Genomic DNA, 20166 nt, shown 5'->3' on the forward strand with positions numbered 1-20166 from the left:
CCACACTGCACCGCGCATTCGAGCACTATCCATTCGAGGATGAGGGAAACGTTTGAATGCGTGTGGATGTTGTAAATAGCTACACAGTAAAGGCACTCCGGCGTCACCGTTTCACTCTGCACGACATCTGCTTGTCGTGCGTAACTCATTGGCTACTGACGCACGACCCGTTTTCTTCCCAGATCCGTTCACGGGTGAGTTCTTGGCCATGTTATCGTCTATTCCCACTAGATTGTTTGCACGAAGGTCGCGAAGCCTGTCACCGTGCAGGCGCGTTCTCCAGACTAGTTCGACCGCCTCTGCGTGTCAGCCCATGATCAGAGAGCCACCGGTGGATAACAACCGCAACCCGATCGTGTCCACCTCCCGGGTGTCAAGACGGGGGATTTTGGCTGATGACACCGCTGCTAACAGCGTCAACCAGTCGGTGCAGTATCACCACCTCGCCCCTAGATGGCTGTCAAGCCTGGAAAACCGTCGAAGCTCTTGGGCCGCGCTGGCCAGCAGAGGGCGCAACAACAACATGTACTGGGAGGACGCTGGTCAGCGAGCCGGAGGCGAGGATGGGGGTTCGAGTGGAGGCGCCAGCCCGCTGAAACTGGCCTCCGCTGGCCTACTGTCTGCTGCTGCTGTGGCCTTCTGCCTGAAGAAAGACTCTGATGACAAAGGTAATATAGATTAGGTGCCCTGATGTAACAATACAACTCATGTTTTCATTTCTGCACGTTTGTATGCATGTTATATTTGTATTATATATTATTATATTTTCACTTCTCAAGGTGATGCCCTTTTGGAGGCAGCAAGAACCAATAACCCCCAAGATGTGGCCAGGTAATGAACTTGTTGACTACGCATCATTAGGAAAAAGTGTGCTTGCTGCTCAAATGAGTTGTGCTGTACTACAGATGAGCAACACAGCACATGACAGTAATTATGATTTGTGCCAAGCATCCTAATACCAACACTAGCTTGTGAGAGGTAGCATGGTATGCAGACTTGTCGATGTTTTATGTCACCTGGGAACTGCAATTGTAAATTAATTAAATAAGACTACCAAGTCACATGGCTATGAAAGCATCATGTTGCTGCAGTCTTATCTGTAAACCAGCAGGTGGCAGAAAAGGCCTGCAGATATTGGATTTACATTTTTCTTTCTGGGACTCCAAGAACCACTTCCCATGTCTAGATTTATTTTCAGCGGCATAAAGATAATTAATTATGCCTGTGAAGCAATTGTACTGTTGTTCTTTAGCACTATGTATACTCGAGCAAACAGATTAATTTGCTCACTTTATTTACTGCAAAGTAAAACCTTAAATAAAGAAAATATTGTTATTTGTAAACATGTGCATAATGTGATAATGTACGATATTTGGAATAACTTGCATGAATTCCATAAGTGTATACAAAATTGGCCAAACCTAATGCAGGGATATTATTTTGCATATATACAGTGTACATCCAATTTAAGAACAAATAGGCAACAGGCAACTGTATCGGGCACTATTATAATGAATAGAGGGCAGTAAACACAAGCAAATTTTTCTGCTTTGAGATAGTTGGGCACTTGTTTGATCATTTGTAAATGTCAGAAAATGGCCAAATAGGAGTGCAGTACATATTTTATTGTACCGTAGAATTACTCATAATTTCCCATGTGTCTGTGTGTTTATCTGTGCGTGTCTATTTATAAGCTTGGGTTACCTGTGCACATGTGACAGATGGTTTAGGTGAGAGTGCAAGCAGACAGATGTGTTAAGTGCTTTGAGGTTTTTCGAAGAATGTCAGAGGCCAAGGTGTGTCTGCTCACTCTTACTATACGGACAAAAGTTTTGGACATGTAGCCATTACACTGATAGGAACTAAATATGAAAGAAAATGATGTGGTGACATAGATGACTAAATACAGTATATTAATTTCCACTTATACTATTTGACCCTGGGTCTTTGGGGAATTCAAATTTTAGAGACCTATAATGCTATAGCGAAGGTTTTAAATGTTTTAATCAGAATATCCCGAGGAAAACTCAAGTTGGTGTGTCTTGCAAAGCAGAGCACAGTAGTAAATCATTTGTCCCTGCCCAAGGACTGCCAGGGAGCGAAACAGACCCAGCGAATGGAGTGCAGATTACACGGAGGCCATAGTGTTGACTGTAAACAAACACTCTGTCTGCCTGTACGGCATTAGAGACGACAGATGGACACACACACACGCACACACATACATAGACACTCTCCCTCATTTAGTACGCTGTTGCAAAGTACTTGATGGCAGACCCTCAGGCGCAGAACTTAACACACACCTGGGTTACACACACTTACTGGGCAGAGGTAGAATGTTCTGGTCCCCTGGACACATTGACTTTCTATAATGTTTGATGTTGATTATGATATAAAAATAAGACAAGTATTATTCTTTCTGATTCATGTCCCACCAGACTGTTGCAGGAAGGGGTGGACCCAAATCACCGACACCGTCTTGGTTGGACCCCACTTATGGTGGCTGCCATTAACCGTCACCACAGGTGTGTGTGTATGTTTTTGACTCAATAGACACAAAATTATTCCATAATTTTAGTGATCCAAAGAAATATATTTTCCTAAATGTTGTTTACGTTGAATATTTTCTTATTTTGCACCAAAACATAATCGAAATATCTTGATCTCAATATTTATACTAATTTATACTAAACTATCTAATACTAACTTTAATTTAGGAGTGAACATGTATTCATTCACAGTTTGTTTTGTGGCTATAGTGTGGCATGTAATTACGATTATGAATACCTCTTTTAACTGCTAAAAAATATATTTTTATTTTTTATTTTGGGAACGTATCGTACAAGCCTCATGTAAAGCGTAAGAGATGTGGAAACAAAGAAAGCATCAGAAGGTGGTAGTGGTTTGAATAATGGCATTCATGTCTTGGTGCCCCATCTCCGAATCATCCAGCTGTCTGCTTGACTTATTGTGTGTCATGTCCCCGCTTGCGTTGTTACAGCAGGTCCTCAGAAGTGCAACTTTGAGAGTAACAGAAGGTCTTTACCCGGTCCCCCGTCTCTCGGTCCAACAAATTAAATTAGCCTGCTGGCCCCCAGAACACACACAACACAGAGAGGGGCCGAGGTTAAGACCAGGCCAAATCCAATTTCAGCAGATCCCCCCCCCCCCATCAGGACTCTGTAGTCATATTTTTTTTCTTCTCCAGATACCCCACCTGCTTGTGAGAAACATAATGTGTAGCTCAAAGGTGAACATAACACGAGATGAGCGCTTATACGACCGAGTAACAAATGGTGCTGCACAGTCCCCCTATTGTGCTGTACATTTTTCTCTTTGTTGGATTACTGCTTTTCTGCATTGGCTATTACGGTGTTTAAATATTCATCGGGACTTATTTTTGCATACACGTGATTTTCAGTCGCGTCATATTACTTTAATGTTACAGCATGTAAGCGACGCACGTGTTGAGTGATGGCCACCATGTGTGACGTGTTAATGATGCGGTGTGTCAACTGTTTTTTGGTTACAAATTTGATGTTTATGTCCGTACTTGGGTTGGATGTGTGTCACAGTGTGCGTTATGAGTGCTATAACTCAACCGAGAGATGACACTCGTCGGTTTTTAATCCCGTCCACCAACCCCCTAGTGAGCCGTGACTGCTGCAGGGAAGACGGAGCTTTGCTTCCCCGCACATCCCTCACGCAGCTCTCGCTGCTCATGGCGCACACATACACAAGACTCAGTAAGTGTGAGCGTTAATGCACACAAAGCCATGAAGAGTTTTTGCTCAATATCTTATAGGCCAACTGCCTATTACTCAGTCACACACGCAACTTTATTTGCAGCAGTTAAGTGAAAAGCCAGGGAACATAACTCATGACCAAGGTCTAGCCTGTCGCCCAAAAATGATTCCTGCCCAACTGAATGTACCTTGGACAGAAGTGCCAATTCTTCAGACCAGTTATATAGTTGTGGTGTATCAAGCAGACATCCAAATGTAAGCGTTGAGATGTGACCTTAGTAACGCCACAAGCAGAGAAGTGTGTGTGTGTGTGTGGTGTGTGTGTAAGAATGAAAGGTCAGACATTCAGTGGGTGGGCATGAGTTGACTTGGCTTTGATGTGGGGTTAAATCGGGGAGGCGCAAGGCCTGGCCCACTGTTTGCACTCTTTAACACACAATAGCCATCTCGATCTCTATTTCGCTACCTCTATGGTTCCCTCGCCGTATTCACGTGCACAATGAGCGCTTAGCCGGGTGTAACGCCTGTGGGTCGTCCCGAGCTGTCCACGGGGTGGCTGGATGGAGGGAGTCAAGATGGGAGGGTGGACTGAGCGATGCAGTGGTTCTCTTCTGGATAAGTGGTAGATATCTGATGGATGGATAGAAGTAGGGAGTCACTGAAGGGCAAGCAGCAACAACGGAATCCTCTCCTATATGCAATAGGGCCCACAGGAAATTTACAAAATAATGAAATAGCGTTAATATAAAATGTGGGTCCCGAAGCTTTTGTCACTGGTTATATAAAATGAATCTATCGTTTGTATCATTTCTAACTTTAAATGTTCTTTGTCGAATGCTTCAGCGAGCTCTCGGTGCCTGGTTAAGTTGAGGTCCCCTTAAGGTGAAAGGTCATGGTTTTGGAAAGTTGTGGATGCACACTCCTGACTGACCAATAACGGAAGGCAAATAGGAGGTCGTTGGCCTCCAAGTGACAAAACTGTCATATTCTTTAATCTGATCCCTTTTCCTTCACAACTTATTTGACTCTCCTCATTCAACACCTAGTTGACCTCGGGCGCGTAGCAGGTGAGGCAGGGTCAAGTGAGGTCCAGCGTCTGGGCCAGGTGGTCAGAGACATGGATGGTCAGTTCGACTCGGGTGTCTATTCTATTGCGGGTGCGAAGGAAGTGTCTGCTTCCTGTCTTCCCTTCAGGGCAGGGGATACAAAGACCCCCAGTCACTTGTTTGGCACCCGTGGAGTAGACCAACCTCAGCACCAGTCACATTATGACTGCTTGCACGGTATAATGACATTATTCAATGCAAATACTCTGCTTTTACCAAAATACAAGGAGAAAGACGATTAAATACCTATCACGATACATGAGGTGCAATGCGATACAAGGACGCTTAGAATGGAGCGATTCGATTCGGTTGAATTCAATGCAATCGCAGCTAAAACCGGTTTTCTGATTCAAATTAGTTTTTACGTGTCTAATAAAATACTTCATATATCTCGCCAAGAAAAGAGAATTGCCTTCTAAGCATTTGGCTGCCAAAGAGGCTCCATTCTTAACCTTGTGTGTTATATTATCTTGTCATCAAACTGATAATATGGTAATTGGATGTCTCCAACTTTAAACAATTCCTTGTAGAAAGCGAGTTAAACCTAATTAACCCCTCTGCATCTCTTTTGAATCGGCCTCAAATGAGTGCTACAACTTCTCCCAAATAAAGTTAGTCACTTGATCATCAGTTAATTAGCAAAACTACACAAACTCTGTTTCAAAAGCTCGTTAGGTTTGGCAGCATCCTTCTGATAATTAAATCTCCTCCTTTCATCTTTTTATCTGCCCGTCTACCCTTTCATGCATTGCCCCTCCTTTGCCTCCTCCACAGCTTTCCACTCTTTATCCTTGGCTGTTTACCTTCCTGATGCTATTAAAGCTTTTCACGCCACCTCATTTCTTTGCACAGGCCTGCCTAGCTTCGTGTGACCAGCCCTCTTAGGTTGCTGCCTCTGAGGATGCGGCCGTGTGTTTGTAGAAGTGCTTGCAAGGGTGAGAGCAGAGCCCAACGTGGGTCAACCAAACCAGACCCCCTCCGCCCTTTTGCCGGCCCGGTCACAGAGATACAGTAACAAAAGAGGACCCCACGATAGTCCTTTTGACATCCTGGGCAGTGTCAGACACAAAGACGTGGCCAGCCAATTCTCAGCCATTTTGCTTCCACCCACAAACATTCTAAAACTACACTAGGATGCTTCACTTTCGAAGCATGTTCAAACTAATACAGTGACAAAAAGTCCATTTTTTTTTTCTCTTTAGACTGGCCGGCCACCTTGCCTGCTTACGTTTGTGTCTCAAGCTCCAAGTCCCCATTATTCATTTTTTTGCAGAGCTACCGTACCTGAAATCACGTCACAGTGAATGGTGTTGCCGAGGTAGTTTGTGTTGGTTCCCAAAGCCGGCCGGTACGCACCAATGAAGGACAACACATATCCATACGGGGCCGGAAACTGGGCCGACCCTTTGCCCCCTACTATATACTCTTATGTACATATGACGAGGCAGACTAGTGTCTAGTGGTCACTGGGCTGTATCCACCATAACGAGACAAGACAAGAGGTGAACCAAGCAAAGCGTCAAGGCCAATGTTCTTGTCTTTATGTCTGCCTTGAATGAGTGTTGCAGGCCTTGTTTCCATATGCATGTGCTTGGTCTAGTCGCTCGATCCGCATCATTAGCACAGCATGGGTGGGATTATGGAAACCCATCAGACCACATAAAGTAACTTTTTTTTAAATATATTACGGTATCAAATCACAACAATTGTGTCTGCATTTTGGTATGGACAAACTATTGGGTTTTTATTAGTAGTATATGGAACTGTATGGGAGAATGTGCACCACCATGAAATCCTTAAAACCGATGCAATATTGCTTTGAAATATTTATGATAGGCCGATTTGAAATTTTCTGTCAAGGGACAGCTGTAGTTGAAATTAACATGACTCAAATGATGACACTAGAAAATAGGGAAATATGTCTGTCTGGCGTTTATCATTTGAAATGATGTCACAAGGACAGCCTTTGTATAAAAATAATAATAATGTGGATCTTAACGTTAGCTCTGTCACTGTCTTTTATTTTGATTTATTTTATTGAACAGTTTTCAATTTCCCCCCCCAGTGTGGTGAAGGTTCTGCTCGAAGCTGGTGCTGACCCAAATGCTGGAGATGACTTCAACAACGTTTATGACACTTCAAGGGAGAGAGGCATCCACTCACTGGAAGGTAATACATAGATTGCATATATATGACTCGCAAGTGACAAGTACGCTACAATAGGTTTTTGCATAACGATTAGCATATATGCATGTTTTATTTCCTGTGTATTATTCATTGTATATGTTTTCTACTTAGTCGTGCACATGTTATTTGTTTTCCTCCTGAGCTGCGCACACAGTCACACATCCACAAGGCAGGGTGGCACTGACACACGCTTCGTCCCCTCCCCGGCCCGCCCGTGTTGCGTTTCCGCAGACATATTTATATGGGATATGTATATTGCAGACATTTATATGGCTGTCAGGTTTGAGTCCACGTGGGGCCAGCACAGCGTGGGGAAGCGTTTCCCAGATGCACACTGATGGATGGGCTAGGGGGGCCTCTGCGACGCTTTATTGGGTTAGCTCTGATTATCCCGCCCTGCCCCTCTCTCTCTCTTTTTCTCTCTCGTTCTCTCTCTTGCGCACACACACACATTGCAGAGAGGAACTGTTGTTGAGAGTGGGATGCGGGAAGAGGAAGACTGATGAAGGACAGGAGGAGGAAAGGAATAGAGAGACGGCAGGGAAGGAGCAAAAACGTATGCTGCAAAGTTAAAGATGGAGGGCACCATGCAGTGATAGAGGGATGCAGGATTGATGGAGTTGGGTGGAATGATGAGGGAGAGGAAGCCAGGAAATGGATGAGACAAAGTTATTGGGATCGAGGGTGTGGGTGGGGGTGTGATGAAAGGAATTGATGGATGCCAAGGAGGAGAAGAAGAAGGTGGAAAAAAAATAAAGCAGGATGATTGAGTGGCAAAGATGAGTGCTCTTATGGAAAGGAGAAGTAAAGAGAGAGCAATATCTGTTAGTGAGCACACAGCTAAACACGACTCCCATTGTTGGGCCGAAATGTGTGAAAATGAACTCTAAAGCGAGAAACGGGAAAGTTGATTTTGTCGTTGCCGCTTGCTGCTGTCATTAGAATGCACTGTGGAAATTACTTTTTAAGTTGGGGAGAGTTATTATGGATTGAAACGCTCCATCCAGTCTGATACAGTTTTCCTTTATTTGTAATCATCTGTCAATTTGTCACCAAACTTATCAGGACTAGTCTCAACGTCAGGACTTGCGTGCAAAAGTCTCTCAAATTCAAATATTTCCTCTTGCTGCAGTGCTGGTGTCCAGAGAGGACGAATTCAGCAGCCGGCTCAGCAGCAGGGCTGGTTTCCGTGGCTGCTCAGCACTTCACTACGCTACACTCGCCGATGACCTGGGCATTGTCAGCATGCTTCTCCAATTTGGTATGTCACACAACATTTCCATATAATGAATCTTGAGCAGCGTTTTCAGAAGAATTTTGCGGGTTTGTAAAAAAACAAAGAAATAAAAATTGGGGTTGAAATATCCTTGGCCCCTCCCACAGCCTCCACCCAAGAAAACCATCTTAGCTCCGCCACTGCGTTTTATTATTACAACAGCGGTCCATCTTTTGTCCAACGTTTGAGTCGCTTCTTTTTTAAAATATTAATAATTGTTTGGCCCCATTCAACTACAGAGGATGCTCTGTTGAAATAGAATTTGCCTCTTCCAGTGTGGTACCGTCTCTGCACATTGGCAGTCTTCCACCACTTGAACGGGTACATCCCATAATATTACAAAGCATATTTGAAATTGATCACTTGTTCATACTGCGTTCTTTTTCACCCCCGGCACACTCGCACCTGTCGTTTGACACACACAGACACGCACACATACATTTATAGACCCTGGAGGCAGAATATCCCCCCTTAGTTTCCAGGCGAGCAGCTCTTAAACAAGCCAGGCCTAGTTGAACTGTGACCTCCGCGCAGAACATGCCCTTGGGGTAACACCACACTCCCAGTCAGGAAGTGTGTCTTTTGTGTATGTGTGCCGGAGCAAAATGTCTTTGTGCATCTGACCTGCTTTTTCAGTGATTTAAACCCGTCTACGTATTCATGAGCGTTCGTTCATTTGGCAGTAATACGTCGATATTGTGGTTTATGCCATTTGCCTTTTACTGACTTTAACACTTTTTTGGTGAAATGATATCACTACGCAATCTCTGCACCGTATAGCGAGTATTAATGTCTTGTTTATATTCATGATGGATGGTGCGTTCAAAGCCGCCCGTCCCATTTCACCCCTGCCCCTGTGAGCACACTTAAACAAATCACCCTGTGTAACTCGATCACATGCATTCCCGTAGATGCATTTTTGAATTAAAAAAAGGTAAGAACTTTCACAAAGCCAGGGCATTTGTTTTGGACAACAATTGGATTAAGGCTGGGTTTGACTGTTTCCTGTTGGGCCCCATCATTGCTTGCTTGGCGCCACTATCGTGACCAATAACCATCTGGACATCATAGTGGCCACAAATAATGCCACGCTGTCCATTGTTTTAATGCTTTTATAAAGCGGTTTCTGAGATTTGAAACGTGTTCTAAGACAACCAAAACAGTCCACTCGTGATTGATGGGGGGTGGCATATTTATCCCTCACATTAATTTCTTAATAAAAAAAAAAATTGGCAGGGTCGTTAACAGCTCTCTTGTCTTTAGTGTATAGCATTTATTTATTTTCATTTTTCAATACTACGCGACACACCAGCACACAAAAAAACTTGGGAAGCCACAGCTTCAGGACATTTTGATGTGTGTGCCATGTAGTATGTACACTTTGTGTGTGTCCCATACATTGTTATTTCCCCTGTGTTAGTAAGGCCATCCTACCATAGTTGCCTTGGGTTTGCTCTTTTGGCCTTAGTCGGCCCTTCACTCACATCTCCATCCATCACAGTCTCCTGGCTTCACCCTCGGGTCCCTCCGCACAACCACAAGTCCCTCTCCCTACCTGGAGAGTTTTTCCCAAGGCTCCACATCAGGCCTGCGGCCAGGGGGCTTCTGTTCTGGACGTCTCTGTAGGTGGTGGTAGGCCAGAACGGCGGGCACACATGCTCCGAGACGCACACAATGCGGATACAAGGACACACATGCACGCACAAAGACCAGCAGGGGCTCTCTCCTGCCAGCTGCTGTGAAAGAGAAGGCGGAGGTAATAGGAAAGGGGAGGGCGGCCCTAATAGGCATAACTAAAGCACTCCTAATGAAGGGATCCTGTGTATGCAAGTGTGTGTGTGTGCGTGCGTGCGCGCGTTTTTGAGTGTTCAACTGTGGTGTGGTTGTGTGTCGTTAGTGTTGATCCAGTTATAAAGTGCTATGGCCCAGAGGGTTGGCCTGATATTAAAGCCCCAAATGATGCTATTTATTATGTTGTGCGTTTGTGTGTGTGGTCGCGTGTGTGCGTTTTGGTGTGTCTGCGCACCCACCTTATTGCTTTCCTCCCTCATGTTTTTAGTGGGGTGTGTCGCTATATTACTGTTTGAATCAATAGCCTCATGAGCAGGTCACAATTTTTCGGGGTTTATCGATGTCGTTATTAGTCTCTGTGGTTGCTGCTCAGACAAACAGGAACACGCTCCATCTGTATTGATTGCACACACTGAGAATGTTTGAGTGTTGCTTACTCATCTGATTCTTACTGATGCCCCATTTGTGTACTTTAAAGTGATTACAACCCCCCCTTCCACCCCGTGCATGTCATTTGCATATATGCTTTTTGTCTTGAACGTATGATCCCGCTCTTCGAAAAAGAATTTTTAAATGATGTTCTCACTAAGCATTCAAAGTTGCCGGAATTATTAGAGTTTTATACTGTGGTGCTGAATGTTTTCTTTATTCCGTGAGGGCACGCGTGACTGGTTTTGAAGCTTGTGGACCTTAAGTGAGGGCAGAAGGCAGCGCTAACCATCCTCATAGACACTAGCGCACTCCACACATGCTGCGTCATCACGTTTGACTGCCATTGGTCTCTTCACTTCTATCAAGCTGTTTCAACTGAACCCTTCCTCTGCTTGACCTTTGCCTATGTGTTCATATTTATGTGCTTTGTGTGAGGGTGGACCCCCAACTTGTAACTACCCACAGTGTTGAGATTGTGGCTGTAGGGCCTCTGTGACCCCCCTGAACCTATGTGACCCCCTTGGCTGACTTTTTCATCGACATTCGGAACCTTCTGCCCATAACAAATGGATATGTTTAAATTGCCAACCTGCATTCCATGTGTGTTCACATCCAGGTGCGAATCCTCTGCAGGCCAACGGTTTGGGACACACAGCACGAGCCTATGCCAAAGATGGAGAAGTCAGCACACTACTGCAGGAGTGGGAGGGCAAGGTATACACACGGCAGAATGTACAAGCAATTAGAACACTGTTGCTCTGAATATGTACAAATGTCTATTTCCTGGTCACTTTATCCGTTTTATTGACATGCATCACACAAACACTCATCGGGAGGTCCGTGTACGAGTGGCAGCTGCTATGGAGAACCAGAAATGTGAAAGCTGGTAGAGGTTAACTGGGGTTAAAACCTCTTTATGGTCAAATGTGATGAAGCAGTACAGACTACGCTATGCGTCTTCAACCTCCGTTGTCAAAGTCACCGATTTCTACGATTTGTCAGTCCCCATGTGGGTCTTTTGACCAATCTAAAGTGTCTTGCTCTTTTTGACAATACAATGTTTACTGATTGATAGATGTTTCAATCCACATACAAATAAACACCGAAATGTTGAAATAAGCAGACGAGCTCCACGACTTCTGTTCCTCCATCCAGTTCAAGGAGGCGCAGGCTCGACGGGAGGCGGAGGAGAGAAGGAGGTTCCCCCTGGAGAGGAGGCTGAAGGAGCACATCATCGGGCAGGAGGGGGCCATCAATACCGTGGCTTCAGGTAACTAGACGAGCGTGCGCAAGCCGCATCACTGGTTATTGATAGAGAGCATTACGTGAAGCTCAACACGCTCGACGTGTTGCGCAACTCTTCACAAACACTTGCTCTCGGGCACTGTTTGTTTTCTTTGCTTTGTTCCCCGCTTTCTTTTCTTCTCTGCCCGGCGGTCCTCGAGCAGGAGGCGGGTTCAGACGGACCGGTGGATGCCGTAATTGGTTAATTGTGATGAATGCGCTGTCTGTCAGACGCGGTACACAGGTGCTGTGCGTATGCGCGCGCGAGACAGCTGAAGGAGGCCAGGCTCGGAGCCGCCAGTTAACGCGATTACTGAGAGGGGAGACATAGTACAGACTCCCCCCCCATCCTCCCCCATTTGGCTTTCTCTCTTCAATCCTCCATCTCCATCACACCCACTCCTTCTCCATCCCCCTTCTGCCTTTTTCGACATTTACTACATGGCCTCCATGCTACCTACAGAATCTCCCCATCATTGTTCTCCTCCTCACAGATTCTTGACTAGACGAGCGACAGTAGGAGGACAAAAGTATTCGGACGATACACGTTTGCCGTTTCCTCTGTTTTGGGAAAATTATGATTTTGGGAGTATGTCAGTCGGTCGCTGAGAGGGCCTCACTCACAATCTCTTGTAGTTCCATCCCAACGGTATTTCGGTCTCCAGTGAGGTTCTTCCACACCGGCCTCATCCAAGGATGCTTTTATGGACTCTGGAAACGTTGACAGTGGAGGCGGTGATTAGTGCAAAGAGGAAGGAGGATGAGTTAGAGCACAATAACGCAGCAGACAGTAAAGAGCTGATATTACACCGGGCATCCAGAGAGGCCTGGTATTGATCCGTGTGTGTGTGTGTGCCTTTGTCCGTTTGTGTATGTGTGCGCACAAGTGAGGCTATGTGTTATTTTTATGATGTTGCAACTGTTTCAGTTTCGATTTTGCAAGCTAATCAACTACCTCCCAAAGGTGGAACCCGAAAACTGTAAACTTTAATACCTTTGTAGGAGCAAAAGCTTCCTAACAGTAGCTGTTTAATTAACCGGTAGAACAAAATGGCTCTTTATGGCAAATGTCAAATAAACCGCATGACCCCAAGTGTGTAAAACATCAATTACACAGACCAGATCGCATGTAATTTACAAGCTTTGCTTTGCAGAGCTGCAGTGAATCACGGCTCTTTGGGATGGTGATAAATGGTGACTGTTATCATGGCAAATTGTCCTGAAAGCCATACAAGACGTGGCCACATTGATAAGGGAACAGTTTATTGATCCCAGAGATGTATTAAAGTCACCGAGACACACTTGCACCTACACACACACACACACACACACAGAAGAGGGAGGATGAAAGTCAAGTCATCCATCAGCTAGAGCATGTTATCATCAGTACATTGTATATATATTTAAAATATCTTCACCGTCAGCCTAGTTTTGAAACCTTTTTTTTTTTATATCGGTGTATTTTTTTTTCTTATTACACGGCTATGTATATAATATGTCGCTTGTTGACCCTTAGGAATTAAAAACAAACCGACAGTAGCCGAGGGAATCGATTCCGAAAAGCTACATTTAAATAAACGTGAGCAAAGCAGTAGATTTAGGTGCATGGACTTATTTCAACAATCTGACAAAGGAAACTTTGGTGAATGGCCTTCTTATCACACAGCAAGGCCTGCAGCTACACTAGCACAAAGTACAAATACACAAACACAGGAAGGAGGTTAAATTGATCCAGGTTTAGCTCTCAGGGCTAAGAGTTATTGAAGAGAATCATCTAGCTATAATCATGTTAGAGCCGACCAGACCTGCCCAATACACACATCCGTGTGTGTGTGTGTGCGAGTGTGTGTGCCTGAGCGAGTGTGTGAGTGCGAGAGAGCTCATTTGTTGTGTGCCTCCTTCCTTTCTGTGTTCTTGTCAGGCTCCTCTGAGAAATGTCAATGCGTCCTTCTGTCAAAGTCGCTCTCAATCAGCTAAAGCGCACACAGAAGGTTACGCTGTCATTCACGCAGCCATTGATAACACAGACGGAGCTTGTCACGTTTCATCTTGGCGGCCATTTCTGACACACTTGTTTGTTTCTCAGCCTCGTTGTCTGTCTGCTTATCTCCATCAGCCCCCTCTTTATCTCCCTGGCCCTCCCGCCCTTTTCCTGCCATTATCTGTGTTCCTCCCCGCATCTCACCATCTTTGCCTCCATCATCATCATCATCTTTCCACCTCTGCCAAGTATCAATTCTTGACAATGAGCATCTATTCTTGGCTGCAGTACTTTGTAGCACTTGTGCAGGAAGTAAGCACCACTAGTTTGTCTTCGCTGCAGCAGCTCAAATAATTGAGCAGGAAGTGTTTCATAATGTAATTTTATTCAAGTGTATGTGTAGGTTGCCTCTCCAGCTCTGCACGGAAGAGATTCAGCGCAGTGCACTCTCGATTTTTAATGAAAGGCCCGTTGGGTGTGGTTACAGAGCTAGTCCTTGTGTTCGACTCCAGAGCGGGCAGGAGCAGCTTAAGTCAGTGTAGGCTGAAAGCAAGAGGATATTCACACTGCAGGCAAAACTGGCCCAACTTATTTATTTTGCTGAAAAGTGACACATGCACTCTGCATACTGAAATGTAGCCACACTTCCATAAAACGCTACACCCTAAATATTGCTCTTTTTCTTTTCATCGCATGAGTTAACCGTTTTTCACTGCATTAAAAAGAAATACTGCACGTTGATAACAGATCGACTTCACATTGAGGTATCTTCACGCAGGAGTCTGATTGCATGATCACGACCTGCCGAAATTCTCGAGTCGGAAACCGCACTGTTGACTCGGCCGCCGCGCAGCTCATCATCCTGCCTTTGTGTACGTGCGAATGTGGTTGCTGGGGTGATGGCAGGGTTGGGTAGGCACTCCTCTTTAAGCAAACGTGTGTGTGTGAGGCTGCGATCCATGCTAAACTGATTTTGCCATGGCCGCGCCAGGGAGGCTAACGCAATTACTGTTGGCTAATGGCCCCACTGACTGTGTGGGGGGAAGGAGAGGCTTTCTGGAGGTCTCTCGTCTTGCTCTCTCACTCGCTTTTCTCGTCTTCTCTCTCTCTGTACCCAAATGCATCTGACCCGTTTCTCATCCCTGCCCTTACACCCCTTTATCAAAGTTTCTGGGATACCAGCCGCCGTCGGGTCAACTCGGGTCAAATGGATCTCAAAGCAAAGTCAACAAATGCAAATGTTTCTGATAATAGCCTTCTCCTCACCCCTCCCTCCCTTTCTCTCATTCACCCCGCAGCCATCCGAAGGAAGGAGAATGGTTGGTACGATGAAGAGCACCCGCTCGTGTTCCTCTTCCTGGGTTCATCGGGAATCGGTAAATCGCTTCTATGTTTTTCGACCCTAACCCTTCCTCTGCTAGCTTGTTCTCATGAGGTGACAGCAAAACACTTGACAGCCTCTTAGAGCATGCTGCCAGAATAAACACAACGCTTTCTTCAAGACTGAAGAGTCTTTGTCCTTCTAGCAGAGATAACAGACTGGCCAAGATTGTAATAGTAATTCCGTCACCTTGAAAATTCGGTACACGGATGTTATCAAAACAATCTGTTGCATGCCTCGCCACAATTAGTCTTGCGCAGTATAACCAGTGTGAAGGGAAGAAAGACATTAAGGAATGAGGCGATTGCTAGAAAAGTTCAAGATGGTAAAATGGCAGGCTCCAGAGATAGATGAGGACCGACACGGTTCATATTCTCCGTTGCCCTCAGCGACAGTGACATCAATATTAAACACAGCAACAAGAAACACACATGCACGCATCTGCATACCAAACACAAGACATCAATATCTAATATGAGCATTTATATGCTGAATATTTTCCAGACAATCTTAAAGTGGCCTTCTAAAGATCGAAATCGCTTTTTAGAGGTCGTCACTGAGATTTAAGACAGATCACCCTCCTGTCCAGGAAGTGGATTTTTTTTTTTTTAAGTTTCCCCGAAATGTAAAATATTGCTTTTATTTTTTTAAAGAATATGAAATGCTGGAAAGTGTGATGGTGAAGAAATGAGTGTGCTGTGTTTCGCAGGAAAGACAGAGTTGGCTAAACAAGTGGCTCGTTACATGCACAAAGATATCAAAAAGGTGAAGTTACGCCTACACAATACATGAATGCATCACCAACAAACCAAATATTAGCCACAGCTATTAGCGCTCCTTATGTTGTATAATGTATGGTGAGTGTGTACGCAAGTCAAGAGTAGAGACGTCAAAATTAATTGATTAATGAAATTAAAACAACAATAAATCTACCTCCTCATATTTGAATAATTGAGTAATTGTTTTGAGTTTAAAGATTGTCCAAATCTGATTTCAGGCTCTGAAAATTAATAATTCACTGATTAAGAGATTCTAAAAACATTGCCATCCCAAGGCAACAAGGGAAAAGTTAGTGTAGAGAATTTTTCCAGCCAGGAGGAATACAGTGTTTTCACTTCCATGGCAGTTATAGGAGCAATTGACCCAGAGTCACTGAATCTGCCACCCTCACAAAGCAGCTTGTTGGGACTCTCTGAACCATTGTGCCGTTTCAGGGCTTCATCCGGATGGATATGTCCGAATTCCAAGAAAAACACGAGGTACCTTGCTCTTCTGCCTGGATTTCTAAATACTGAACATGCAGTATATTTATGGACAGATTTTGTCCAAAGCCTTGAATGTGTTAAGCACTCATTAAATTGGGCTAAGAAAATAACTTTGTCCCGTACGTCTGGCTCCAGGTCGCCAAGTTCATCGGCTCACCACCAGGATACGTCGGACACGAGGAAGGAGGTCAGCTGACCAAGCTGCTGAGGGCGTGCCCCAACGCCGTGGTCCTGTTTGACGAAGTGGATAAGGCTCACCCCGACGTCCTCACCATCATGCTTCAGCTCTTTGATGAGGTTTGTGTGAACGAGTATGACCTGGCGCTCGTCTTATTGAAGTTCTAAAAGGCCGTTTGTGGTGGCTGCGCTCCCAGGGGCGTCTTACGGACGGCAAGGGTAAGACCATAGAGTGTAAAGACGCAATCTTCATCATGACGTCCAACGTTGCGAGTGACGAAATTGCCCAGCATGGGATACAGCTGCGGCAGGAAGCGGAGGAGGTCACCCGCAGGAAGTTGGCAGCTAATCTTGGTGAGATGATAATAAATGCTCATTTAAGCCACGCCCCTTAAAGGCACACAATTAATTTTGTAAAGAGACAACTTCTGATATAGCTCTTGTATTGCTTCTCATTTGTGCAAATTCTCATGATGGTTTCCTCAGAGGATGCACAGAAAGGTGATGACATCACAATTTCCAGACAGTTTAAGGAGTCCGTCATTCGACCAATCCTTAAGGTAACTTTGCACTTTGACCTGAAAGAATATTCCAGTAACAGCCTTTAACTTAATTCTTGCGTTCCTACTCAGGCACATTTCCGGAGGGACGAGTTTCTAGGTCGGATCAATGAAATTGTCTACTTCCTGCCATTTTGTCACTCTGAGCTGCTCCAGCTGGTCAGCAAGGAGCTCAACTTCTGGGCTAAGAAGGTATTGAGCATTGCTTTGATTTATATTGCACAAATTCACTACGGAAGGTAACAAAACGCAATTTGCAAATGGAGTTCTGACCTCGAACATCTATCAGTTGCAAAAAAAAATTTGCCCACCCTTGGCATACATAGTCTTTGGTTATGTGCATGTATGTATATGTATCTAACGTTAGAGGCCCTCACCCACTGGCTCCTGCAGTCTACACACGCGCACACACTAGATCAATATTATCAGTGCTGCTCATTCTAATGTGATTACAGTGTTTAACATGTGGAGTCTTTATCAATATTTAATTATTAAAATTACAGCTGGTGTCCTGATGGACAACTCGGCCCCGCGGGCGACTGTTCACAAGCTGAATTATGATGCAGTACGCAGCGCTGCACCACTGCCAACTCGTTGAATTAATACGTCTCGAAAGAGGCCAATGAAAAATGAACATTTCTTTGTAAAGGTGGAAAAGATCATACAGCAGCTCGTTTTTATGATAGCACATTGTTATTCGAGTGGACAATTATTTGGATGCAGGTGATGTAGTGTTATGGGTTGTTTACATCGTCATCATCGACTGACGTGGTTAACTTGTGTTGCTAAATGAGCAGCGGTGATCATTACTATTGATCAGCATTTGATAAAAACGCATTAGGGAAGTGTCGATTAGAGCCGGCAGAAATGCTGCTGGACAACTCACCTGCGCTTCTGCATTCTTGTCATGTTGTCTCGGTTTCACCTTTCCGCGCCGGCTGACTTTTCTCTCTTTGTGTGTGTCGTCATTAGGCCAAGCAACGCCATGACATCACCCTTCAGTGGGATCGGCCCGTCCTGGACCTGTTGGCGGACGGTTACAACCTACATTACGGAGCACGCTCCATTAAGCATGAGGTGGGTGCACAGATACGGATCATATGGTAGCGTAACTATCTGAAAAGGCTGAATCCCCTCACTGAACATGTCAATTAAAAGGTCGTTTTATGCAGACCCTTGTGTGACATCCCGTTATAGCGTATAAGTGGTCATAATGTCATCAGCCTTGTTCTCGTTTTTCCATCAACATTCCAAACGTGTTCCGGTCCCGCCGAATGGCATGCTTGCGGTAACCTTGGACATTCAAAATGTAATTTAGTCCCCACAAAAGCGGAGAAAACAAAGACGTCTCGTGCGTGTGTGTGTGTTAGGTGGAGCGGCGTGTGGTGAACCAACTGGCGGCGGCCTACGAGCAGGAGCTACTGCCTAAAGGCTGCACCCTGCGACTTTCCGTCCAGTCCGACGGCCACGAGGAGCGCGGCGCCTCCGGCTTGCGCCTGGAGGTGGTCGGGGAGGACAGCTCGGCAAGGACGCTGGACATTCGCCCTCCGCTCAGTCCTGAACACTAAAATGGTTGGGAAGGTCTTGTCATATAGCTCACGTCACTGCCTGGCGTTTCACAACACATGTACAGTCGTACCTTGACGCACGAGTGCCACAATGTAGGGTTGTTGTTTTTTTTACCTTTTGTCACAAGCAAAAATTTGAATGACAAATGAGCATTGAATAGGCCACGCCCCCTCTGACTAATCCATCCTATCTTGAATCGAAATTCTACTGAATCACACTGAATCAATTGTTCCATTTAAATATAAACTGGTTTGCATTTATGATGAGATCTTTTGTCACAGTCACTCTTGAACTTTTTGCCATTTATTGATCAGGATGTTCAAAGACTGACATCACTCAATTTGGCCGCAACCCTTGAAGGCACAACGCAAGAGTAGTAATTAATTACACTATGTTTATTTTTTTAGTTTTTGTTATATTTTAGGTTTTTTAACAATGTGGTGCTATTTTTTTTACTTAAAAAAAATTGTGTTTAGGGTTTGGAACTGATCAATGGCATTTCAAATAGGAAAAATCGGTTTAGCTTTGTGACGAAATGGCTTGAGATGAAGTCAAGGTACCGCTGTACAAGCAAATAGAGGAGGAAAGTCATCATTTAGAGCAAAGTTGAGTGTGAAATGTCAGATGCCACGTTCACAGCTCTTACGCCACAGCGATGATTAAAATGTTTATAAGATTCTAGAAGAAGATTCTATTTATCACAAATGTGTGCTTATTTGCAGGCAAAGCCGAGGTTGTAGAAGCTGTGAGGAAAAATAACTGGATGATGACTATTATCTCATTGGCGGAGGATTGTTTTTGAAAAAACAGGAAGGTTTAGCTGCCTGTTGTTCACTTCCATGAACATCCAAATGAATGAAATCTAGTTAATTTATTGCTGTGTGGTGTGAATTGCTCCCGATTATGCATGCTAATTGTGAGGAGTTATGTCCACATTAGAGTAGAATATTCCCACAAATTGATGGATCATGAATGTTTGATCAAGTGAGATGCAATGGAGCTACATTTGTCACATTCATGTGCACCAGCCTACACGCTGGAAATAAAAGTCAGCACAACAAAAAGCAAATTCCTCCAGTTTTTGTTGTGTGTGTTTGTCCTGATTGACATCGCTGATGGATGTGTGTGTGTGTCTGCGTGCGCGCGCGGGTGGGTGGCAGCCATACGACAATAACGCTTGTCTACCTTGTGAGACGACATGACAGGAGAATTTCTTTGGAATTCTGGTGTGTAGAGAACGTCACATACACTCGGCAGGAATGTCTTCTTCTCTGTAGGGAGGAATTAGCACACAGGGGCATAAAAAAAGGATTCATTCTCTGCCTGGACCCCCCAACAACACAGGAACAAATCTGGTGTCAACTAGTTCATCCACAGCTGCGTTATTTCATCTACATTCATAATTTATGTT

General features: G+C 44.7%; 1 protein-coding gene and 1 long non-coding RNA gene across 4 annotated transcripts in view; one reads left to right on the forward strand and one right to left on the reverse strand.

The window, feature by feature from the left end:
- Positions 1 to 19824, forward strand: clpb (ClpB family mitochondrial disaggregase). Its single transcript, XM_049726726.2, has 16 exons — positions 1 to 668; positions 780 to 831; positions 2439 to 2525; positions 6918 to 7021; positions 8172 to 8300; positions 11155 to 11252; positions 11694 to 11808; positions 15102 to 15179; positions 15894 to 15949; positions 16399 to 16443; positions 16585 to 16746; positions 16824 to 16980; positions 17113 to 17186; positions 17259 to 17378; positions 18159 to 18263; positions 18557 to 19824. The coding sequence occupies exons 1-16, from the start codon at positions 209 to 211 to the stop codon at positions 18752 to 18754; spliced, it is 2040 nt and encodes a 679-aa protein (XP_049582683.1). The 5' UTR covers positions 1 to 208; the 3' UTR covers positions 18755 to 19824.
- Positions 2650 to 20166, reverse strand: part of LOC125972763 (uncharacterized) — a 25935-nt gene continuing 8418 nt past the window's right edge. For 2 of the 3 annotated variants that reach the window (XR_007482910.2, XR_007482909.2), the window contains 5 exons: positions 19941 to 20026; positions 18073 to 18209; positions 12447 to 12533; positions 11128 to 11200; positions 2650 to 4376 (listed from right to left, as the gene is read on the reverse strand). This is a non-coding gene — a long non-coding RNA (uncharacterized lncRNA). The remainder of the gene's footprint in view (positions 4377 to 11127; positions 11201 to 12446; positions 12534 to 18072; positions 18210 to 19940; positions 20027 to 20166) is intronic. The other variant, XR_007482908.2, reaches the window with a different exon arrangement.

The sequence above is a fragment of the Syngnathus scovelli genome, chromosome 7 (genome assembly GCF_024217435.2).
Source record: "Syngnathus scovelli strain Florida chromosome 7, RoL_Ssco_1.2, whole genome shotgun sequence".
In the NCBI taxonomy this organism is placed as follows: domain Eukaryota; kingdom Metazoa; phylum Chordata; class Actinopteri; order Syngnathiformes; family Syngnathidae; genus Syngnathus; species Syngnathus scovelli.